General features: G+C 51.3%; 1 protein-coding gene and 1 long non-coding RNA gene across 5 annotated transcripts in view; one reads left to right on the top strand and one right to left on the bottom strand.

Moving 5' to 3' along the window:
- Window positions 1-8,605, bottom strand: part of Stk11 (serine/threonine kinase 11) — a 16,762-nt gene extending 8,157 nt beyond the window's left edge. For all 4 annotated transcript variants that reach the window (XR_010052966.1, XR_005486597.2, NM_001108069.2 and 1 more), the window contains 1 exon segment: window positions 7,494-8,605. Coding sequence is in view for 2 of the 4 variants with exons in the window: in NM_001108069.2 (NP_001101539.1) it covers window positions 7,494-7,783 (290 nt within the window). In the remaining 2 variants the exon portion in view is untranslated.
- A 187-nt stretch (window positions 8,606-8,792) lies between these two features.
- LOC134479811 (uncharacterized) lies at window positions 8,793-9,882 on the top strand. Its single transcript, XR_010053561.1, has 2 exons — window positions 8,793-9,073; window positions 9,684-9,882. It is a non-coding gene; the product is annotated as an uncharacterized LOC134479811 (long non-coding RNA).
- The last annotated feature ends 12,773 nt before the right edge of the window (window positions 9,883-22,655 follow it).

Here is a 22,655-nt window from a genome sequence, read left to right on the forward strand (position 1 = left end):
CCACCTCAGTTGACTGTGATAGAGGCCAATACTCATACCAATACAGATGTCAGTCAAGGTAGAGGGGACATTTGAGTGAGTCAGATGACAGCTGTACCCTACAGAGGCACTGCAGTAAGTAAGTAGAAGCCAATAGCCAGCCATGTGGCACACGCCTTTAATCCCCACCCAGAAGGCAGAGGCAGGCGGATCTCTTTGAGTTCAAAGCTAGCCTGGTATACATAGTTAGTTCCAGGACAGCCTGTGTGCTGTGTGTGAGAGCATGCACCTGTGTGTGGTGTGGTCCATCCCCTCCTGTGCACACAAGTTGAGATGGTGTTTTGTGGAATTTTCCTAAACTGAAACACTCCATCCAGCAGGGAATCTAAGATAAAAGGTAAACAACAGGGGTTGGGGATTTAGCTCAGTGGTAGAGCGCTTGCCTAGGAAGCGCAAGGCCCTGGGTTCGGTCCCCAGCTCCAGGGGAAGAAAAAAAAAAAAAGGTAAACAACATAGCTTGGCATTGGGGGTGGGGGGCACCCCAGCACTTGGGGGAACCAGGAGCAAAGGCAGATGGATCTCAGTTCCAGACTAGCCTGGTCTACAAAGCCAGTTCCAGGATAGCCAGGGCTACACAGAAAAACCTTATCTCCAGAAGCCAACAAAACCAAACCAAAAAATCCAAAAACAAGCAAGCAAACAAACCAACCAGAAGGTAGATAACTAACAACACTGAACAGCTTCAGGAAGTCCATGAAACTGACCAGATGCCGGAAGCCCCTTTGTAGCTAGGCTGTTACTTTGTGGGTTCTCCTTCCTCACCTTTTATCTCCCCCACACCACTTTTCACACCCTAACACTGGATAGGAGAGAAGAAAGGGTAGAGGGAAGAGAGTAACTAGGAAACTCCATGAATCTAATTTCTTTCCTTTTGTTTCATCTTCAACCCTGGCTACTAGCAAACTGCAACCAACCTCATTAATTAGATCACCAACCTTGCGTGGGGTTGGGGGTGGGACTCACTTTTGTATACCCACTGAAAAGTCCCCAGAATTCCAAATGTCATACAATCTCAGAAACTGTCTGCAGCTGGCAAAACCACGCCTCTGCTAGAGCTCGAGACAAATCATAGTCAGCTGCTGCGGACAGTCTGAAGCAGCCCCACATCCCACGCCTGGGGTTAAAATGAAAGCACGTTCTTATATGCTCTTAACCACTAAGCCATCCATATCTTCAGTCCCCATTTCTGTGTTTCTTAAACCAAAATGCCAGCATTTTTAAAATGTCACTACTGGAAGACATTTAGAACGAGCCACCTGGAGAGGACACTCTCCAGCCTGTCACAAACTGCCTGCAGGCTGTGCTCCAGGTTCCCAGCTCTGGGAGTCACCCATGCTGGGGAGGGCCTTGGGGATGCAGCTGTCTCCGAGTCACTCTGCTCCTGTAAGTAACCCCAGTGAAACTCACTGGTTCACCACATTAAGACTTTGGTGGTCCTCATACTTGGGTCTGTTGTGGGCTCCCTACCTGGGCTAAGCAGACAGTGCGTAGCATCTCCACAGAAGTTTGTTACACAGCACATGATGTGCTGGTTAATGGTGATCAATTCTACAGGCACTGGCGAAGTCTGAGGGAGTCTCCAGATTAGACTGAGCAAGGACAAAGTCCTACCCCCCAAAAATGGGTTGAGGGGGAGTCTGTCTCCTGCCTGCAGATATGATGTGATGTCATCAGGCGCCTCCCAGTTCTGCTGCCAGGCCTCCCCCACAGGGAGGAACTCTGCCTGCAATCACTTCCTTCCTAAGTGGCCTTAGTCTGGTGTTGGGTGACAGCAAGTAGACAAGTATATGAGACAGTGTCCCAGCATCCTGAGGACTGGACATGGTGCTATGTATCTGTAACCCAACACTTAGGAGGCTGAAACAGGAGAATTATGAGTTTGAGGCTAACCTGGGATGCTGGAGAGATGGCTCAACAGGTAAACGCTCTCTTCCTGATGACCCTGGTTCAGTTCCCAGCACGCACACAATGGCTCACAACCATCCGGAACTCCAGTTCTAGGGGATCTGGTGCCCTCTTCTGGTTCCCCAGGTACATTACAGCATAAATATGGGCAAAACACTCACACATAAAGTTTTCATTAAAACACACACACACACACACACACACACACACACACACACACACACACACACACACGTTACTGAAACCCCCAGCACCCAACTCTCACCCACAGGAAAGTGCTTGAGAGCATAAGAGAGCCAGAGAGCCCAGGCAGGTTCAGACCAGGAAGGACCCACCACTTGGCTTCAGGGCTTTTGCCACCCTCCCTGTGTTCAGGGTCTCTTTTAGGTAACCAAGAAAAGCAGGTGAGAAGGAAGCCACATGGTGCTGTACACAAGCTTGTAGTCTTCAACAAAGCAGACCCCCAGATCAACCTGGGTCACAGAGCGAGCCCTGTTCAGAAACAACAGGAAACGATGCTAAGAGAAGCCAGCTGTGCACTGGTGTGGGAGGAAGCAGGAGTCCAGCTCAGCACCTCAGAGCCCAGGCCAGGGAGGAAGCCCCAGACTTCCCCTAGGTCCCATCCAAGCTCCTCTCGGGCAGCCCAGTCAAGGCCCAGGCAGGACATGCGCACAGTCCTGCCCTCTGAGCAACTACACAAAGCTGAGACTACAAACCTGCTGGAGCTGACAAAACACCAGGCTGTCACAGGCATCCCACATCCTAGACAGACCCTAAACTCAGGAGAGGGGCACTTCAACTCAGTTCTCAAGGTGGCAAAGCTCAGTGACAGCCACCTGCCTGGCACTGGGAAAGTGTGGCCCACGCAGAGTCCCGAACTCTGCCTGCACAGCAGATGCTAGCGCTCCACCCTACCCCAGTTCAGTGCACTGGCTGCTTGGCAAGGGTCTGTGGAACAACATGGGTCACTCATGGAAGCACCAATTCCCTGCCAAGGAAACCAGCTGACAGGAGACTGCAGAGACAGGAAATCTCTGCAAGCATGCGTGAGAACCTGAGTCTCATCTCCCAACACCATAAAAATCTGACTGCTGGGGCTGGGGGTTTAGCTCAGTGGTAGAGCGCTTGCCTAGGAAGCGCAAGGCCCTGGGTTCGGTCCCCAGCTCCGAAAAAAAGAACCAAAAAAAAAAAATAATCTGACTGCTGCTGCACACCTGTGAGTCCTGTCACCTGTCTAGTGACAGGTTCCAGGTCCCAGGCACTGACTGAGAAGTGACACCTGAGGCTGCCCCCTGGATACCACATGCACATACATGTATGCAGGCACACAGGGTCGACTCCCAGCACTGTCCCTCAGGCAGGCAGCATGAGCAGCTGTCGAGTCTGCTTTGGATGCTCTATGAGCTGAGGGCTGAAAACCAACGAAGCTGGTTGTTGGCTATGTTTCCCACAACTCGCTAACGTCCCAACTATGCACAGTCCACATCACACAGCCAGGCAGTCACCATGGAATGGCCTCCAGTTGTCCCTGGATAGCTGCCAGCATCTCCCATGGTCCCAGCAACCCAGACAGGTGCAGATCGGGACAGGCAGTGACAACCAACAGCTGAGCACCCTGACTGCACTGTCTCAGCAACAGTAGCCATCCAGCACAGACACTCTGCCCAGGCAGGTGCTCCCTGTCCCCAAAGAGAGATGGTGACCAGACAAATTGTAAAGGACAAGCAGCTCAACTAAGCATGATCCATACTGCCAGGACCCAGCTTTTGGCAGCAGGGCCCTCAGCCCTAACCACTGGAGGGCCAGCAGGAGCCACCACCTTAGTGGACTGAAAGAACGCAGGCACAGCTGGCCATCCATAACCTGCAACTAGCAAAGAGCAAGCAAATGGTGATGCCATGGCTGGCCTCAGCCCATGTGCAGAGCAGGAGGAAGCTTGAGGCCCAGAGCTTAAGATCAAGCATTCCGACAAGACCCTGCCTTACAGAAGAAAACTAAATGCCTTACATGATGGTGCCCAGCCATCAGCCCACTGCTCAGGAGACACTGACTGGGTCATCCACAACTACATAGCAAGCTGGAGACCAGCCTGGCCTACATGAGACATCTCTAAGGACTCAAAACATGGCTCGGTGATTAAGAATGTCTTTGGCTCTTGCAGAGAACCTGGGTTCAGTTGCGAGTACCATGTTAGTCAGCTCCCAAGTCCCGCTCCTGCAGCTGATGCTCTTCAGGCCTCCCCAGGCACATGCATCCCCAACCACCAGCCTCTATACGCACACATGCATAAAAGCAAATCCAAATGGTTAGGCAGTGGTGGCCGGACACCTGTCACACCAGCACGCTGGAGGCAGTATATCTTATAAGTTCCAGGCCAGCCTGGGCTACAGAGTGAGCTCCAGGACAGCCAGGGCTACACAGCCTGGGGTGGAGGTGGGGGTGGGGTGGGGCTGGGGGTGCCAGGAGTGAGGGACAAATCTAAAAAAGGAAGACATCAACAACAAAAAACAAAAAATACAAGAAAACAAGAACATAAACAAGAAGCAAACGAGGCTGGAGAGAGCTCAGTGGGTAAGAGCACACTGGCTGCTCTTCCAGAGGTCCTGAGTTCAAGTCCCAGCAACCACATGATGACTCACAACCATCTGTAATGGGATCTGATGCCCTCTTCTGGTGTGTCTGAAGACAGGGACAGTGTGCTTATATATAATAAGTAAATTTTTAAAAACGAAACAAAAAACAAAAAGAGCAAATGTACAAAAGCGTTCTCCTGGGTCACGGTGAGGGCGTCAGGTGGCCAGTTCTCACCTAGGTCTGTGCCTTCCACTGCAGCATGCAGACACGAGGCTGGAAGAGCCTCACCCGCCATCTTCTGGGGTGGCTTTCCAACTTGTCCCATCTGGAGGATCTCAGAAGTCTATGCACAAGCAACAAGGCCCATGCACCCAGGGGGTTCACACGGCCCCCCCTCCCCAGGTAAGGCAGAGCAGAACAACCATAGCACTCTTGAGGGGGGTGGGGTTAAAGCCACAGCTGCAGAGCCAGCAGGTCAGCAGCAACTCCAGCTCTCCCCTTGGCTGGTATAAGAACTTGCTACTTAAGGCTGGAGAGGTGGATCAGCGGCCAAGAGGACTTGGCTACTCTTCCAAGGACCTGGGTTCAGTTCCCACAGAGCAGCTCACAACGGTCTCTAACTCCTGTTCCAGGGAATCTGACACAGATGTCTATGCAGGCAAAACAGCAACGTACATTAAAAAATAAAAATAAACATTAAAAAAAAAAGATCTTGGGGCTGGAGAGATGGCTCAGCGGTTAAGAGCACCCGACTACTCCTCCAGAGGTCCTGAGTTCAATTCCCAGCAACCACATGGTGGCTCACAACCATCTGTAATGAGATCTGATGCCCTTCTCTGGTGTGTCTGAAGACAGCTACAGTGTACTCATATAGAATAAATGAATAAATCTTAAAAAAAAAAAAAAAAGATCTTGCTACTTCTCACGGGTGGATGAGTGTGTGTGTGTGTGACAGGAACCAAAGTGCACAGGTCCCTTCAGCCTTCACAGAAACGAAGGCGCCACACTACTCCACTGGTCCTGAGAGGAGAAAGCTCTGTGTGCAGACTGGATGACAGGACCCCAGGGGCTTGGCTGGAAAGTTCCAGACACTTCACCACAAGAGAGAGACAACATGAGTGCAGTCTATTAAGCTCCTACAGACAAAGGGGCCTTTCTGCCTGCACCAGCTGTCGCCAAGCTGCCCCTTCCATGCTGTGGCTCTGTGCACACCAGCAGGTGCCCGCAACCTTAGGGTTCCCACTGCACGAGTCACTCAGGCAGTGGGTAACACCAGCACTCCCCTAGAAACACCTGGCTTTGTGTCCTGCCATTCAAGGACCTCAGAGCAGGGCAGTTTGCCAGTCCGAAGCTTTTGCCTCAGTTTCTCCTCCTGGCTTTTATCTTTCCTGCCCATGTGTGTGTACGTGTGTGTGTGCCACAGCACACATATGGAGGTCAAAGCAAACTTGTAGGAGCTGGGTCTGCTTTCACCTTCCAGACTTTGGGGCACTTACCTACTGAGCATCCTACCAACCCGTTTTCCTCATGAAACCAAGTTTTCCCATGCATCTGGCTGGTCTACAAACAGAAGCAATGTTCCTCCCTCAGTCTCTCTAGCACTATGACGACTGCATGTACCCATTTGCCCAGACCAACTCCTGGCTTGAGGAACAGTGCAGGCTCCTTATAGCACCCTACTGACGTCCAGTGGGCTGTGTCCAGCGTCTCTCTAAGCCCACACTGTCACTGCTGTACTTCCCCAAAGCGGCCACTTGCCTGGGAGGTCAGCAGTCACCACCCAGAGAGGAGCAGCCTATGGCACCTCCATCTTACAGACAAATTTTCCAACCAGGTTTTCCCCAGCTCAGGCCTCCGAACTCACTGAAGGCACACCTGACGCTGGGTCCCCACGGTTCCCCAGTGCAAGACTAACCTAGGACCACTCCTACAAAGAAGGCAAAGCAGGGGGGCTGGGGATCTAGCTCAGCGGTAGAGCGCTTGCCTAGCGAGCACAAGGCCCTGGGTTCCGTCCCCAGCTCCGGAAAAAAAAAAAAAAAAAAAAAGTCGGGCTGGAGAGATGGCTCAGCGGTTAGGAGCACTGACTGCTCTTCCAGAGGTCCCGAGTTCAAATCCCAGCAACCACATGGTGACTCACAACCACCTGTAATGGGATCTGATGCCCTTCTCTGGTGTGTCTGAAGACAGCTACAGTGTACACACATACATGAAATAAATAAATAAATAAATATTTAAAAAAAAAAAAAAGGCAAAGCAGATCCTGAGGACACCCCCCACCCGCCTGGCTCCACCGCTGGGTCCACACATCGGTTCCTGAGTATCTGCCTGCCTTCCTGTGGGTACCACTCAGAACAGTGCACAGCTGGCAAAAGCAAGAAGCTGCCAGACAGCCTTTCCTGGGACAGGACCACAGGCAAGGTCAGTTTGACAGCGCGTCGCCAATGCAGGCCCCAAAGATAAGGCCCCTTCTCGGAAGCCGGTAGGTGAAGTTTCCCAAGTTCCGCCAAGCCGGGCAGGCGATAAAGAGTCCCCACGGCCCAGCAATGCCAACTAGGCAGGATATTGCAGGGGCCCGGGCCAGCACTGGCTGGCTACCCACCCCCTTTCACCCCAAATCACCATTATTTTTGGCCCTGCCGGTTCCCTCTGTGTAAACAAACGAGCCACCCGCCTGGCAACGCCCGCCAAAGAAGGCAGGCCTGACTTGAGCCAGGACCTGGCCCAAAGAGGAGGGCTGGAGGCACAGTCGGCCACACGACCTCCCGCTAGGACAGTCCTACCGGCTGCCCCAGCACACAGACCCCCGAGGTGACGCTCAGGGAGAGATTGGGTAGATAAGATAGTGAAAGGAAAGGGGAGGAAAAGAGAAGGGAACGAAGGTTAGAGGAAAGTGAAGAGCCAAAAAGTGGAGGAAGGGCTGCCCAAGGAGTTCAAGGCAGCAGCACCCACGTCGGCCCCAGGCCCTTGGCACCTACTTCTTGACGTTGGCCTCGCCATTGGGGATCCTGCGCAGCTTTTTCTTCTTGAGGATCTTGACCGCCCTGCGGCATAAGGTCTCGGAGTCCAGCACCTCCTTCACCTTGCCGTACGAGCCCTCCCCGAGCAGGTCCCCCATCAGGTACTTGCCGATGAGCTTGGCGCGCTTGCGGCGCGGCTGGTAGATCACCTCGGTGGAGTCGATGCGGTGGATGAAGGTGTCCATGCCCACCGACATTAGCTCGCCCTCGGGGAACAGGCCCAACGGCTGGGGGTCAGCCACGTCCATCCTGGCCCACTCTTTGTCCTCGTCCCCTTCGGGAGCGCCAATTCTTTTCAAGTTCAAATTTCCCCCACCCGCTTCTTCCAAATGTTCAAGAAGGGGAAAAAAAGGAATGGGGGGGGGGGAAGGAACGACCTCCACAACCCTCCCGGTCCCCACAACCGGGTCCACGTCCGTTTCCTGGGCGCCAATTCTTCACTTTTGATTTTCCCCTTTTCTTCTAGGTGCTCAGGGAGAAAAAAAATGAAAATAAGAATAAAAAAAAAAAAAGCAATGAGCCCCCCCAACCCTCGCGTCCCCCTAATTCGGGTCCCCGGGGACGCTGCTTCCGACGGAGGCGACGGTCCGCCGTCGCGGCGCGCGGGCCGCTAGGTCATGGTCGCCACTTGGGCCCCGCGCTCAGGGGCCCAGGCGGCCGCGTCGAGGACGGTCCGCTCCGTCCATGTCCGGCCCGCGCCGACGCCGCGCGCGGCCCCTTAGTTCCCTTAGTTCCACGACTTCTCGGTGCGCAAACTCCACCCGGACGCGGGACACCCACAAGTCGCGGGCACGAAGTCGGGACAGGAAATCTTCGGGGGACCAATGGGGGGAGAAAACCACCCGGGGCGGCGCGTCCCCCTCGCCGCCTAGCCGCCGCGTGACAGGCAGGAGGCCGGAGCGGCGAGGGGGGAGTCGAACTTCAGGCAGAAAGATGCTGTCCGCGAGAGAAAACTCCACGCCGACACCGCCCTCGGAGGCTCGCGCCTCACTCGCGGGCGCTGTGAGCCGCCTCCCCTTTCCTAGACCGACACGCCGCCGCCATCTTGTTTACCGCCCTGCGCCGCGCCGTCGTCGCACGTCTCAACGGTGGACACGCCCCCTCGCGGAGCCGACGTGCGCGGCAGTTGGCTGTAGCTTTAAACCCCACCCCTCGAACCCGCCGCAATCACCAACGCGGATTGGACTATTTGGATCTGGGTGGGCACCCGAGCTGACATTGGACAGCTCGGGTTCCACTTGTGAAGGCGTGATCTACATTCTCATTGGTAGTCTCAGACGCCGGTCAATGGGAGTTGGAGTAAGCAAGTGACTGTAAGGGAGCGGCCGTGGGCTGTGGCTTCAAGCCCCGCCCCTCGGCAGTTGGTTGGTGTGTGTGGGCGGGATCTTATCTGTAAGTGGCTGTCCTAGACGCCCGTCGGCAAGTGCGACTGGCCAGCGAAATCTCTGGGCTGCCGGTGGTGACCTCGGAGTTTCGTGCCTCGGGTTAGAGTTCACGCGCGTCAACGTCCTCTGGGAACAGCCGCGACTGGAGGCATGGTGCGGGGGGTGGGGGTGGGGGGAAGAAAGGGACTCCTGGATACCTAAAGTGATCTAGCCACTGCTTGTTCTTAACGGCCTTGGGGGCGGAGTCAAAGGTCAAATAGTAGCCCAAATTTGACACTTCGGAACCTGGAGCCACTGAGATCAGTGTGGGGATAGACCCAAGCTGGTGCCATAGAGAGGAGCGTTTCGTGTGCAAAATAAGAGCCGCTGGGCTGGTGAGATGGCTCAGCGGCTGCGTACGATTGACGTCAAGTCTGACCGCATGAGTTCGAACCCCGTAAATTCACAAGGTGGACAGCAAGAAATGCCTCTCACAGTTTGTCTCTGATCCTAAACGCTCCGTGGCAGGCGCGCGCGTACACACACAACACACAGAGTTTTAAATAACAGTTGTCAAAAAAAGTGGCTGGGTAGGCTGAAGAGGTGGCTCAGTGGTTAAGAACACTGACTGCTTTCCTAAGGGTCCTGAGTTCAATTCCCGGAAACCACATAGTGGCTCGCATCTCATCTGTAATGAGATCTGATGCCCTCTTCTGGTGTGTCTGAAGACAGTGACAGTGTACTCACATACATAAAATAAATAAGAAAATCTTTTTTTTTAAAGGTGTCTGGGGGCTGGAGAGATGGCTCAGAGGTTAAGAGCATGGACTGCTCTTCCAGAGGTCCTGAGTTCAATTCCCAGCAACCACGTGGTGGCTCACAACCATCTGTAAAGAGATCTGATACCCTCTTCTGGTATGTCTGAAGACAGCTACAGTGTACTTGTATATGATAAATAAATAAATCTTTTAAAAAAAATAAAAGGTGTCTGGGTTGGGGATTTAGCTCAGCGGTAGAGCGCTTGCCTAGGAAGCGCAAGGCCCTGGGTTCGGTCCCCAGCTCCGAAAAAAAGAAAAAAGAAAAAAAAAATGTCTGGGTAAGATTGATGTGGCCGCTGGCCTCATCTCAACTGTGTTGCAGTATTTTGGGGTGGTTTGGGTTTTGGTCACTTTCCTATAAAAATTTAACTTGTTTACTTTTATAGGCGTGTCCTTTTTTAACTGCATGTATGAAAATGAGGGTTGTGATATGATTGAACGGCTAGTGCTCACCCTGCGCGACTCCCCTCCACACACTATTCAAACGCGGGTTACAAGGTCCATAGATCCGTGAATCTACGGTTCCCTCTGAGGCCACCAGGGGGCGGGGTGGACTGCCAGAAGGCCAGTCCTGGAGTAAGGAGACATAAGGGACAGAGACGCCACTAGGGGTGGGCAAAAGGCCTTGGTGGTCAAGCTCAACCGACCTCCATTCAAACCCCAGGACTTACATGGAGGAAGGAGAACTGACTCATGCTAGCACATAAATTAAGGAAAAAAAGATCAGAGAAACAGATCTGAAGACAAGTTGAGGGAAAACACAGGCTAGACAAACAGAAAAAAAAGCAGAGCAGGGTCAGAGGTGAGGAGCACTGGTGCTCTTTCAGAGAAGCCACATGGTGGCTCATATGCACTTCTGTTGGATTCAGTACCCTCCTCTGGCCTCAGAAGACACATGGTGCCATACACACATGCAGTCAAAACACTCATACACATGAAAATTGAACTTAAGAAACTAACAAAGCGCTGGAGAGATGGCTCAGCGGTTAAGAGCATCGACTGCTCTTCCAGAGGCCCTGAGTTCGAATCCCGACAACCACATGGTGGCTCACAACCATCTGTAATGAGACCTGATGCCCTCTTCTAGTGAGTCTGAAATATGTGTGTACTCACATAAATGAAATAAATAAATCTTTTAAAAAATTTCACGAAAAAGGAAGGAGAGACAAAGATGAAGGAAACAGCTGGAGGGAATATCGTTCCCCCACCTCCAGAGCTGCAGCCCAAGCAGCTCCTCACAGGGAGACTCTCTGGATTTTCACCTTCCATTGCATGGCAACAATAAGTAAGTCTCTTTTTTTTTTTTCGGAGCTGGGGACCGAACCCAGGGCCTTGCGCTTCCTAGAATAAGTAAGTCTCAAACACCTACACCTACACCCTTCACCTGACAGACACTAAGGCATCCTGGGAGCTTTAGGGGCAATAAGCATCATCCTGGTCCCCACCCATTCTGAACCTGGAGCTCCCGGAGTGGGACAGCCACACCTGACCAAGATGTTACCCTGAATTCTCTAAGAAGAGTCATCACTCTGGTGAGAACTCTGGGTCAGAGACATAGATATATTTAGAGGTTTATTGTATTTACGTACATATATGAGAGAGAGAGAGAGAGAGAGAGAGAGAGAGAGAGTGTGTGTGTGTGTGTGTGTGTGTGTGTGTGTCTGTTCGTGCACACGCATCACATTCAGGACCTCACAGAGGCCTCAGATCCCCTGGAGCTGGAGTTATAAAGAGTTGTGGCCAGCGGGAACCGAACCCGTGAGTTCTGGTAGTGCAGCTACTTTATAAATTTGGGAACTCAGTACCACTTCAATAATATGACTTTCCCCTCAGAAGTAGCAGATTACAGACCATGGAAGCACATCAGAAATGGCACTGGGACCACATGGTGGCTCACAACCATCTGTAACGATATCTGATGCCCTCTTCTGGTGTGTCTGAAGGCAGCTACAGTGTACTCATATATAATAAATAAATAAAAATTAAAAAAAAGATATAAAAAAAAAAAGAAATGGCACTGGGGGAGGTAATGCCACCAGGAAGAAAAAACCTGCAGATTCCACATCAAGCCTGCAGCCGGCTCAGTGGGTAGGGCACAGTTTGACGGGTCAGGATCCCTGCTTCCATCCCTGGTACCACATAAACCACACTAGCAGTACTGTCATCTGGATCTATCCTCAACTACATAGTGAGTTCAGGCCAGCCTGGGCTACATAGTGATACTTTGTCTGCATTAGTCAGGTTCTCTAGAGCCACAGAGCTTCTGAAATGTCTCTATACAGAAATCTGTTACGAGGACTTACGGGTACTCCAACTCTCCAGCAATCGTCAGCTGAGAAGCAGAGTCCAAGGATCTAGTAATTCTCAGTCCCACAAGGCTGGTAGATTCCAACAGATGTGCTGGCAAGTAAAAAGAGTCTTCCTTCTTCCAATGTCCTTCTGTAGGTCTCCGGCGGAAGGTGTGGCCCAGATTAAGGTGTGCACCACCATGCTTGGGACTTCCTTTGTCCCAGGCTGACCTTGAACTCAGAGATCCTCTTGCTCAGTCTCCTGGGATTAAAGGTGTGTACCACCTTGCCTGGACCTAAGCTTTTCATGGCCACTATGCCTCAAGTTCTCCATGCCAAGATTAGGTCAGAAACTTGTGTCTTCCTGCCTCAAGGTCTGGATCACAGGTGAGCCCTCCAATTCTGGATTTTTAGTTTATTCCAGATATAGTCAAGTTGACAACCAGGAATAGCCATTACAAGTCTCTAAAGAGGGGGGAAAACATAAAAATAAAAATATAAAAACTGGGCTGGAGAGATGGCTCAGCGGTTAAGAGCACTGACTGCTCTTCCAGAGGTCCCGAGTTCAATTTCCAGCAACCACATGGTGGCTCACAACCATCTGTAATGGGATCCGATGCCCTCTTCTGGTGTGTCTGAGGATAGCTACAGTGTACTTATATATAATAAATAAATCTTTTTAAAAATATATATAAAAACTTGGGTTGGGGATTTAGCTCAGTGGTAGAGCGCTTGCCTAGGAAGCACAAGGCCCTGGGTTCAGTCCCCAGCTCCGGAAAAAAAAAAAAAAAAAAAAAAAAAAAAACTTGGCCAGAAGTGGTGGTTCAAGTCTTTAACCCCAGCACTTGGGAGGCAGAGGCGGGGACAGAGGCAGGTGGCTCTCTGACTTCAAGGCAAGCTTGGACTGCAGAGGGCAAGAGTGTCTCAAGAAGAAAAAAGAAGACACTCCAATAAATGTTTGGATAATTTGAGCCAAAACACCCACCGGAAACTGTCCGGTGAAAACCTCTAGACTCTCTGGACTGTAGTGGTACACACATTTTTTTTTAAAATATTTCTTAGGGGCTGGGGATTTAGCTCAGTGGTAGAGCGCTTACCTAGGAAGCGCAAGGCCCTGGGTTCGGTCCCCAGCTCCGAAAAAAAGAATAAAAAAAAAAAATTTCTTATATACAGATTTCTGCCTGCATGTAAGCCTCCAGGCCAGAAGAGGGCATTGGATCCCATTACAGATGGCTGTGAGCCTCCACCTGGTTGCTGGGAACTGAACTAGGACCTCTGGAAGAGCAGTCAGCGCTCTTAACCACTGAGCCATCTCTCCAGCCAGGTACATACTTTTAATCCCAGAACTCAGGAGGCAGATCTCTGAGTTCAAGGCCAGTCTGATCTTACAAAGTAAGTTCTAGGACAACCAGAGCTACACAGAGAAACAAACAATAGCACTGTATGCACATATGAAAACCTCAAAAAATATTAAATTACAAATCAAGTCCAGTGTCATGGTGAAGCACTCTTTTTTTCCCCCCTCTTAGTTTTTTAAGACAAGGTTTCTCCAAGGAGTCCTGGCTGTCCGAAAACAACTCACTCTGGGCTGGAGAGATGGCTCAGCGGTTAGGAGCACTGACTGCTCTTCCAGAGGTCCTGAGTTCGATTCCCAGCAACCACATGGTGGCTCACAACCATCTGTGATGGAATCCGATGCCCTCTTCTGGTGTGTGTGAAGACAGCTACCGTGTAATCACATAAATAAATATTAAAAATAAATAAATAAACCTTTAAAAAAAAAAAAAACCTCACTCTGTAGACCAGGCTGGCCTTGAACTCAGAGATCCACCTGTCTCTGCCTCCTGAGTGCTGAGATTCAAGGTGTGCACACCACACCCAGCTGTAATGCAAACTTTTAACCTCGCCAATAGCGAAGCAGAGGGAGGCAGAGGTCAGTGGGTCTCTGTGAATTTGGGGTGACTCACAACTACTTCCTGTAACTCCATCTTAAGTGGGGTGTGGCTCTGACTCCCTCTCCTCGAGTGCCAGGAGGTCAATGCCTTCTTGGTTACCTCAGGACTTCATGCAAGTGGTGCACATACGTTGCTAGGCAAACGCTCACAGATACGAAAGCAGACGAATAGAATGCCAGCAGCTCGAGAGGGTCAGGACGCGCCTCAGAAGCAGGTGGATGAGTGGGGGCTTATGTGGCCTGGGTCCATCCTCAGCCCCCAACTTGGATAAATTCATGATGTTTAAATAGATGTGGTAGCAGGAGCAGCTCAAGGCCACCCTGCACTGCCTGAAGAGCTGGAGAGCCCAGGTTCTGTGGGGTCTAACCTGTCCTGTGCAATGTCACATGCAGCTCAATTCTGCCACCCCAGGCCCTCATATGGCCTGGCTATGCCTGGGTTTCGCACCATCACCCTGCCCTCATATGGCTCACTGATGATACTCAGCATCCTTGACAATAACTAAATAATTAATGAGTGAGTAAAGACTGTGGTGGATGAATGACTCAGTAAATAGGCGAATGAATGAGTGAATGAATGAGTGAGTGAGTGATGACAGGCAGCCTAGCAACCCATTATGTTAGTGAGCTGGTGTATCCATCAGTCTGAAGCTGCTGCTTTTGGGTTCTTTTATTACGCAGCCATAGCTGACTGATACAAACCGAGCAATACCACTAGCTCGGGACTCAGGGTTCTATTCGTACCATAAGGCCCATTTGAGAAACAGGCAATTCTGTCTTACCTTGTGAGAGGGGGGTACCCTCAGAACTTTCACAGGGGCCTTGGAGAGCTATCTTTCTGCCTGTGGCAGAGTGGGAGTCTGGGACAGGAGACTCAGGGCTAAATCCCCATCCTCTGGTATGGGAACCTGTAGCATAGGAGAGAAAGGATAAAGCCTGCTCCCCAAGTCCACAGCTGGCCTCCAACCTCAGCTGCCTGATGTGGGATAGGGGCTCGAAGTCACCTGATATGCATCTTTTTCATGGTATAATTTCACCTCTAAGAGCAGGACTTTCTCTCCTAGACCCTTGAGTGTTCTTCCTTAAAGGCCCCAGCCCACCCCACCCCACCCCAGCTGGTGCAGCAATCTTAGCACATGGGGCAGAGCCATGTTCGCTGCCCCATGAAGGTCTTCCCTGAGCTTCACGGCTGTTGCAATGCTTGTTTGTTTTGCGACAGGGCTCTCCATTAGCCCAGGCTGATCTAGAATTCATTGTGTGGTCAAGGCTGACCCTGAATTCCTCCTCTGTTGCTTAGCTGCACCTTGTTGCCAGCTTTTTTTCCTTTGTGCTTTTCTCCCTTTCCATCTGTCTGTCCCTCCCTCTGTCTCCCTCCCCCCTCCCTCTCTCCCTCCTTCCCCCCTTCTCTCCTCCTTTCCTCTCCTTCTAAGATTCTACCTATCTGGCACAGGCTACCCTCAAACTTTCCTGGCTTCTCCTTAAAAAAAAAAAAAAAAAAAAGCAAAAAGTCCTGTGAATCCCAGGCTTCCTCTACTCTCCACGGGGATGACCCTGTCCCACATTCTCACACAGCTGTCATGAAGTGTCACCCCATCGTTTTCACACACATCTGCAAGAGTGCAAGAGATACTGTCTTCTTAGTCAGGGTTCCTATCCCTGCACAAACACCATGACCAAGAAGCAAGTTGGGGAGGAAAGGGTTTATTCGGCTTACTCTTCCACATTGCTGTTCATCACCAAAGGAAGTCAGGACTGGAACTCAAGCAGGTCAGGAAGCAAGAGCTGATGCAGAGGCCATGGAGGGATGTTACTTACTGGCTTGCTTCCCCTGGCTTGCTCAGCTTGCTTTCTTATAGAACCCAAGACCACCAGCCCAGGGACAGCACCATCCACAATGGGCTGGGCCCTCCCCCTCTTGATCGCTAGTTGAGAAAATGCCTTACAGCTGGGTCTCATGGAGGCATTTCCTCAAGGGAGGCTCCTTTTTCTGTGATAACTCCAGCTAGTGTCACGTTGACACACAAAGCCAGCCAAGTACACACTGTCAGTTCAAAGCTTCTGTCCAGTGAGGTGGAGCACAAAGAAGTCAGGCATGCAGGACATGGCTGTACACGCCTTTGTCCTAGCCCTCCCGAGGCAGAGGCAGATGGAGCTTTGTAAATTCAAGGAAGCCTGCTTTGCACAGGGGAGTCCCAGACTAGCCAGGGCCAAATGGTGAGACCAGTGATGAAAGGGTGGGGGCTAGGGAGAGAACTCAATAGTTGAGAGCACTTGTTCTTTATAGAGGACCAGGGTTAGAGTCCCAGCTCCCACATGGTGGCTCACCACCATTGCTAATTCTGGTTCTAGGGGATCTGATGGATTCTTCTGATCTCCGTGGGCACCGGGCTCCTGTGTGGTGCACAGACATACATTTATACACGTAGAACAAACGCCTGTCACATGAACACAACACATGCTGCCATGCCTCTCCCAGCAGACGTCATCGTGAGTACTTTACACACCCAGGGAGCAAACACTGCCCGTGTACAGCAGGATGGGTGGGCTCGCCAGTTGGGTCTCTATAGACTCCCGTCCTGACCGATCCAGCTGTACAGACTTCTCTAATCCAGGGGCATAGTGAGGAACATTCACACCATGGTCACGGCAAGTTGTTACACAGCTGTAGCTAACTAATGCAGGCTGGTGATACAACCAACCAAGGCTGTTCCTCCAGCCCTCTACTGTGTATGTCCCGAATACCTGTCTTTTTTTGGTGTGTGTGGGGGGGAGGGGGGTGGCTATTCTGGAACTTGCTCTGTAGACTACGATAGCCTAGAACTCAGAGATCCGCCTGCCTCTGCCTCTTGAATACTTAGGCTACAAATTTGTACCGCTCATGTCCAGTTATCATAGTTTATTTTTATTCTGTTATTGAAGACCTCTGTGGCCCAGGATACCCTTGAATTAACAGCAATCCTCCTGTCTCAGCCCCTCAAGTGCTGGCATGACATGCCTGGACTTTCATGCCCAACTCTACGTGTGTTTATTGCATAACTTGTAATGAATAAATTTAGGGTCTCACATGCATCAGACCAATCCTCCATCATTGAACTGCATCCCCCAGGTAGCCCAGGCTGGACTTAAACTTGATTCTTCTCTCTTAGTCTCCTGAATGCTGGGATGACAAGCATATGAATCATCTTGCTGTTTACAGACTCCTCTCTTCTGCACATTTCCTTCCAGGGAGTCCCACACTGATCTTTTGTGTCCTCAATGTCCCTGCATATCTGGCCTGTATCAGAGGCTCATCCCTCTTCAGGGCCACATAATACTCCAGTACATATGTCGCACATGGTTTGCACCTGGGACTCCCTCAAGGCCTGGCTATGGGGTCTCACTCTCCAGTTTAGTCATTCCTGACAATAAGGTCATCTGTATAAGGCTGGACATACAGCATCTAGCTTGGTGGGAAAACACTTGCCTAACACACTCAAGGACCCTGGTTCCATCCCCAGCACCAAAAGAATAACAGGGTCCCCATCCTATAGAAGCACAGCACTCCATTCCTGTTGTTTATATAAACCCCTATAAAGCTCCTCTGGTGTCGATGACACCTTTTCTCTTTTCTTTTCTTTTTTTTTCCTGAGACAGTTTCTCTGTGTAGCCCTGGGTGTCCTGGAACTCACTGTGTAGACCAGGCTGGCCTTGAGCTCACAAAGATCCACCTGCCTCTGCTTCCTGAGCGCTGGGATCGAAGGTGTGAGCCAGGGCTACCCGGTGAGTTTTTAAGGTAGTGCAGTGTAAACAGGTTGTCAGCCTTGCCTGGAGCCTCGCAGCATCCGGTGGAAGAGCTGGACTTGGAGTTCTGAGAGGATCCTCAATGGCAAACACACACCTGTGACCAGTCCTCTGATCAGACCCCTTCTCAGACTGCTGGAATCCCAGACTCTGAACCCAGTGGGGACAGCTGAGCTGACGGACCAGCTGGGTTCCATTCCCTCCTCCAAATGCCCCTCTGTCCCCAGGATGGAGAGTGACCCACCTTTCCTGGAATCTCCCTTGGGCTGGGTGGCAACTCCCAGGAATCCCCAGAGCAGGGCTCAAACCCCTTAATACCACTGGTTAGGACCGAGGGGAATAGGATGTGGCTTTGCCACCTCTAGGGACTCCTGTGGCCAGTAGTCAGGGATTCGGCCATTTCTGTCCTCTTCTGTGCTTAGTGTCCCAGTGCCTGACCTGCGGCCTGTCCCCAGGGCAGCCACTAAATACACCTGAGATAAAGAAAAACAAACAGAGTCACATGACTCTGCTCTGTTTGAACCCTCTCTCCCATTCTCCAGACACCCAAGCTCTGAGACCTCACCCCTCCTCCATTACCCTCACCTGCTCCTCCTCCTCTGCCCTCTGCTCCCAGCCCTACCCCCTTTGGTCCCAACTTCTCAGGAATCTGACCAAAGCTCTAGAGCTGACTGGGAGGCCCTCAGTCCAGTCGAGGTTTGGTATTGGGCTGGGAGCTCAATGTGGGGTTAAGGGACCCCTGAGGGGCCTCCTCTCTCCCCCACTATGTTACACATGTCTCCCTATGGGGGTACTGGGTGGTATAGCATTTAGAGTTGGATTCCTCTCACTCTCTCTCTCTCTCTCTCTCTCTCTCTCTCTCAGATTTATTTATTTCAGATATAATATGAGTATATCTTCAGACACACCTGAAGAGGGCATCGGATCCCATTACAGATGGTTGTGAGCCACCATGTGGTTGCTGGGAATTGAACTCAGGACCTCTGGAAGAGACTCTTAACCACTGAGCCATCTCTCCAGCCCTCCATTCTCTTCTCTAGGTCTGTCACTAGCTGAGCCTTTGGCTTTTAGTGTATATTTGTGTGTGTGTGTGTGTGTGTGTGTGTGTGTGTGTGTGTGTCCGTTTGAGTTGTTTGTGTGTGTATGTGCATATATATGTATATGTCTCTGTGTGTGCATATGTATATATACACTGTACATGTATATTTGCATGTGCATACATATGTGTATGTGCACATGTATGTATGTATGTGTATGTGTGCATATATGCATGTGTATGTATGTGTGCATATGTATATACATGTGTACATGTATGTACGCATGTGCATGTGTATGTGCATGTGTATGTGCATGTGTACATGAATGTTTGCATGTGTGTATGTGTGTATAGTATGTATGTATGTATGTGTAAATGTGCATGTGCATGTATGGGATGTGTGTATATGTGTGTATATATGCATATGTATGCATGTGTTTATGTATGTTTGCTTCTGTCTGTGTGTCTATGTGTGCCCCCAGGCTTTCAGTCCCTTACTATGGGACTCCAAGCACCAGCTCCACTTGTAAGTCAAGTTCCAGAGCCCTCTTTTTACTTGAAAAACTTCTGTGTGTATGGACATCAGTGTTAGATCCCATGGGACTGGAGTTGCAGGCAGCTCTGAAGGTGGGGGCTAGGACCTGATCTCAGCCAGTGCTCTTGAGTTGCTTCCCCTTCCCCCACTCCTTTATGGTTTAAGACTCCTCAGGCTGGCTTTGCAGTCACACTGTCCTTGCCTCATCTCTAGTGTCCCCGGATAACATACTATGCCACCATGTTTCTGACTGCTGTTTCTGCCCTGGATCCACCATATCCCTGCTCCACAACCTTTTATGGCTTCCTGTTGCCCTTTCCTCAGTCATCCCCACATCCAGTCCTGGACCTCCCCGTCCATGTGCCCGGTGTCTCATTCCGTTACTATTCCCATTGACCTTCTGTTGTCCAGTCTGCAGCTCCCCAACCTCAGGACCCACTCAGGACAAAGTGGAGGTGTGTGGATGAGCGCTTCCACGGATGTCCCAGGTGTCGCAGCCTCTCCCTGTAGAGAAGGAAGGCCCAGACTGGGTGGATCTCAAACCTGTCAGGCAGGTTTGCTTCCCCGAAGCCTTGGCACAGACTACAGCTCTAACAGGGCTTTAGCAGGATCTGACTCTATGTCCTGAGGCAGAGAGCTGGGAGCCCCAGATCCTGGGACAGTGGCCTTAGACACCCGGGGACACCAAGGAAGTAGTTCCTACAGGTGGGTCAGGCGCTGGAGGAGGAGGAGGATGTCTCCACTGGGTGATGCTGGCTATTGGGGTGAGGTCTCTCTGTGCCGCAGCTGCTCCTGCCTCAGTGTCCCCCTCTGCACTGAGGAGAGCTGGGCTAGAGCTTGAGGAAGAGAGATGAAAGGGTGGGGGAGGTGGAGAGGGAAGAGGCGGTGCCAGACTGGGGGCCCCCACCAGGGGAAGTGGGTATAGAAAACAGAAGTGGCCAGGGGGACTGCGAGGAGGAGGAGAAGCTTCGGTGGCAGCCTGGGAACACCGGGACTTTCCAGGCTATAGGGAAACAGGAAGTGAATCCCTAGGTCCAGGCCTGCCTGGCCACACTGCTTCACCTGCTGCTTGGTCTGACTGAGTGCTGGGAATCTGGAGAGGAGCTGGCTGCAGCTGGAAATGGGCAGATCTCCACAGGGAAGCCGGGGCAGGGTACACTGCAGTCTGAGAAGTGAGGGCTGCTGGTCCTTAGCTCTCACTGGCAGGCTTTTCTGTCCTTTGAAATCCTGACAGGGCTGGGCACTTTCCTAGTTAGTCTAAGGTTCTGGGCTTCATCCCTCCCCATGGATCTAGCCCCCCACCCCCTACACCAAATTGTAACTCTAAAACTGGGCTGGGGCTCTAGGGGTAGATTGCCCAGCATGCACTAAGCCCTGGGTCCCATCCCCAGCACCATGTAAACCAGGCACATGCCTATCACCCCAGCACTTGGAAGGTAGAAGCCGGAGGATCAGGAGTACAAGGTCACTGTTGCCTACATTTTGAGTTTGGGGTTGGCCTGAGTGCCTGAGACAGTTCTCAAAACAAAGAGTCCACACTTTGTCAGTGTAGTCAGTGGAACCACCTAGGATATGGCTCATTAGTTTAAAGTCTCAGAGGAGTCAGGTGCCTTTCCTGGGGTCACACAGCAAGTCCATGCTGCTGCATCTTTAAAACTGGGCCATGAACTCAGAGCCAGGTCCCTGATGCTCTTTAAAGCTGACTCCTATGTTTCCTCGGAAATCCCCAAATCTGACTAATTCCCTAGCCATTCCCCTTCTTGGCGAATTCCTTCAGGCTGACAAGGCTAGATACACCCTGGGCTGGGCAAACTGCCTCCGTCTGAGGCAAAATTACCCGTAGTGACCTCATGGCTTCCCGTGCTGGACGCGGCCGAGGTCGCTTCCATCCCTTTCCTTAGGTGACCTGGGGCTAACTGCAGGACAGTCCTCCACTTCCATTTTCTTCCTCTGGGAGGGCAGGTAACACCAATCCTCAGAGGACTGAGAAGAGAGGAAGCTGGTTCCTCAGTGTGGGACTCAGACCTCCCTGTGGCTCTCATACTTCCAAACTCTTTACTCTCTGTGTGTGCATATGAGTGTGTGCATGTGCGTGTGCGTGTGCGTGTGCGTGTGCGTGTGCGTGTGCGTGTGTGTGTGTGTGTGTGTGTGTGTGTAGGGTAGAAGTTAACCTTGAAAGCTACTCCTCAGGAACCACCTGTATTGCTCTGAGACATGGTCCCTCACAGACCTGAGATGGGCGGGCCCACTAGGCTAGGTCCGCTGGCCATAGAACTCTAGGAACCCTCCTGCCTCTGCCCCCCAGCGCTAGGATTATAATGTAAGCCTGTGCCACCACCCCTAGGGGTGGGGGTGGAGCTTGGGTCCTCAGCACTTTAGCCCAAGCCAGCTCCCCAACTGTACCAGGCTTTTTTATTGTTGTTGTTTGCTTTTGAAGACATTTTTCTCTGTGTAGCTCTGGCTGGCCTTGGACTCACTGAGATGGCCGGTTTCTGCCTCCCCAGAGCCGAGATTGAGTTAAAGGAACGTGTCACCACTGCCCAGTCCCACACCAGGCTTTTAAACGGCTTTTCTTTTACCTGGACTGTCTTTCCTTTTGGTCTATGTGACAAACTCCTGCTTAAACTTCAAACTCAAGTTTCTAGAGCCTTCGTGATCCCCAGTGGTATCCTCACCATTATGCAGGGACTCCTGCCTGGGTCCCTTTCCCTGAGCACCTATGTGAGGATGTATAGTCACGATCCCCTGTCCTCTAGACAGGGGTTTTCTACAGGCACAATAAAGAACCAGGTTCTCATTCAGGGACGGTGGCACATGCCTTTCATTCCAACACTCAGGAGGCAGTGGGAGGAAGATCTCTGAGTCCAAGGCCACGCTAGTATACAGAGGGAGTCCAGGACAGCCAGGGCTACATGGAGATAAAGCAGCATTCCTACAGTTCATTTATTTATCTACAGGCAAATCTAATCTCAGGGTTGCAGGACACAGGCAATGATGGTGGCTCTGGGTCTGAAGTCATGATACCCAGTTGGGAAGGGGATGGTGACTGAACTGGCTTTATCCCCACGGAGGCCAAAGCCCTAGGTCTGGATTGAGAAGGGAGACATTAATTAGGTCTATGGTGGGGGTGAGAAAGGGCTTGGACCAGGCATGCTGGTTTATGCTTTTAACATCAGCACTGGTAGAGTGCTGGTGGATCTTTGGGAGTTCTAGTCCAGCCAAGGCTGTATAAGTGAGACTGTCTAAAAGAAAAAAGAAAAAAGAAAAGAAAAGAAAAGAAAAGAAAAGAAAAGAAAAGAAAAGAAAAGAAAAGAAGAAAGAAAAAAAGGAAAGGGCTTCTAGATA

The sequence above is a fragment of the Rattus norvegicus genome, chromosome 7 (assembly GCF_036323735.1).
Source record: "Rattus norvegicus strain BN/NHsdMcwi chromosome 7, GRCr8, whole genome shotgun sequence".
NCBI lineage: Eukaryota > Metazoa > Chordata > Mammalia > Rodentia > Muridae > Rattus > Rattus norvegicus.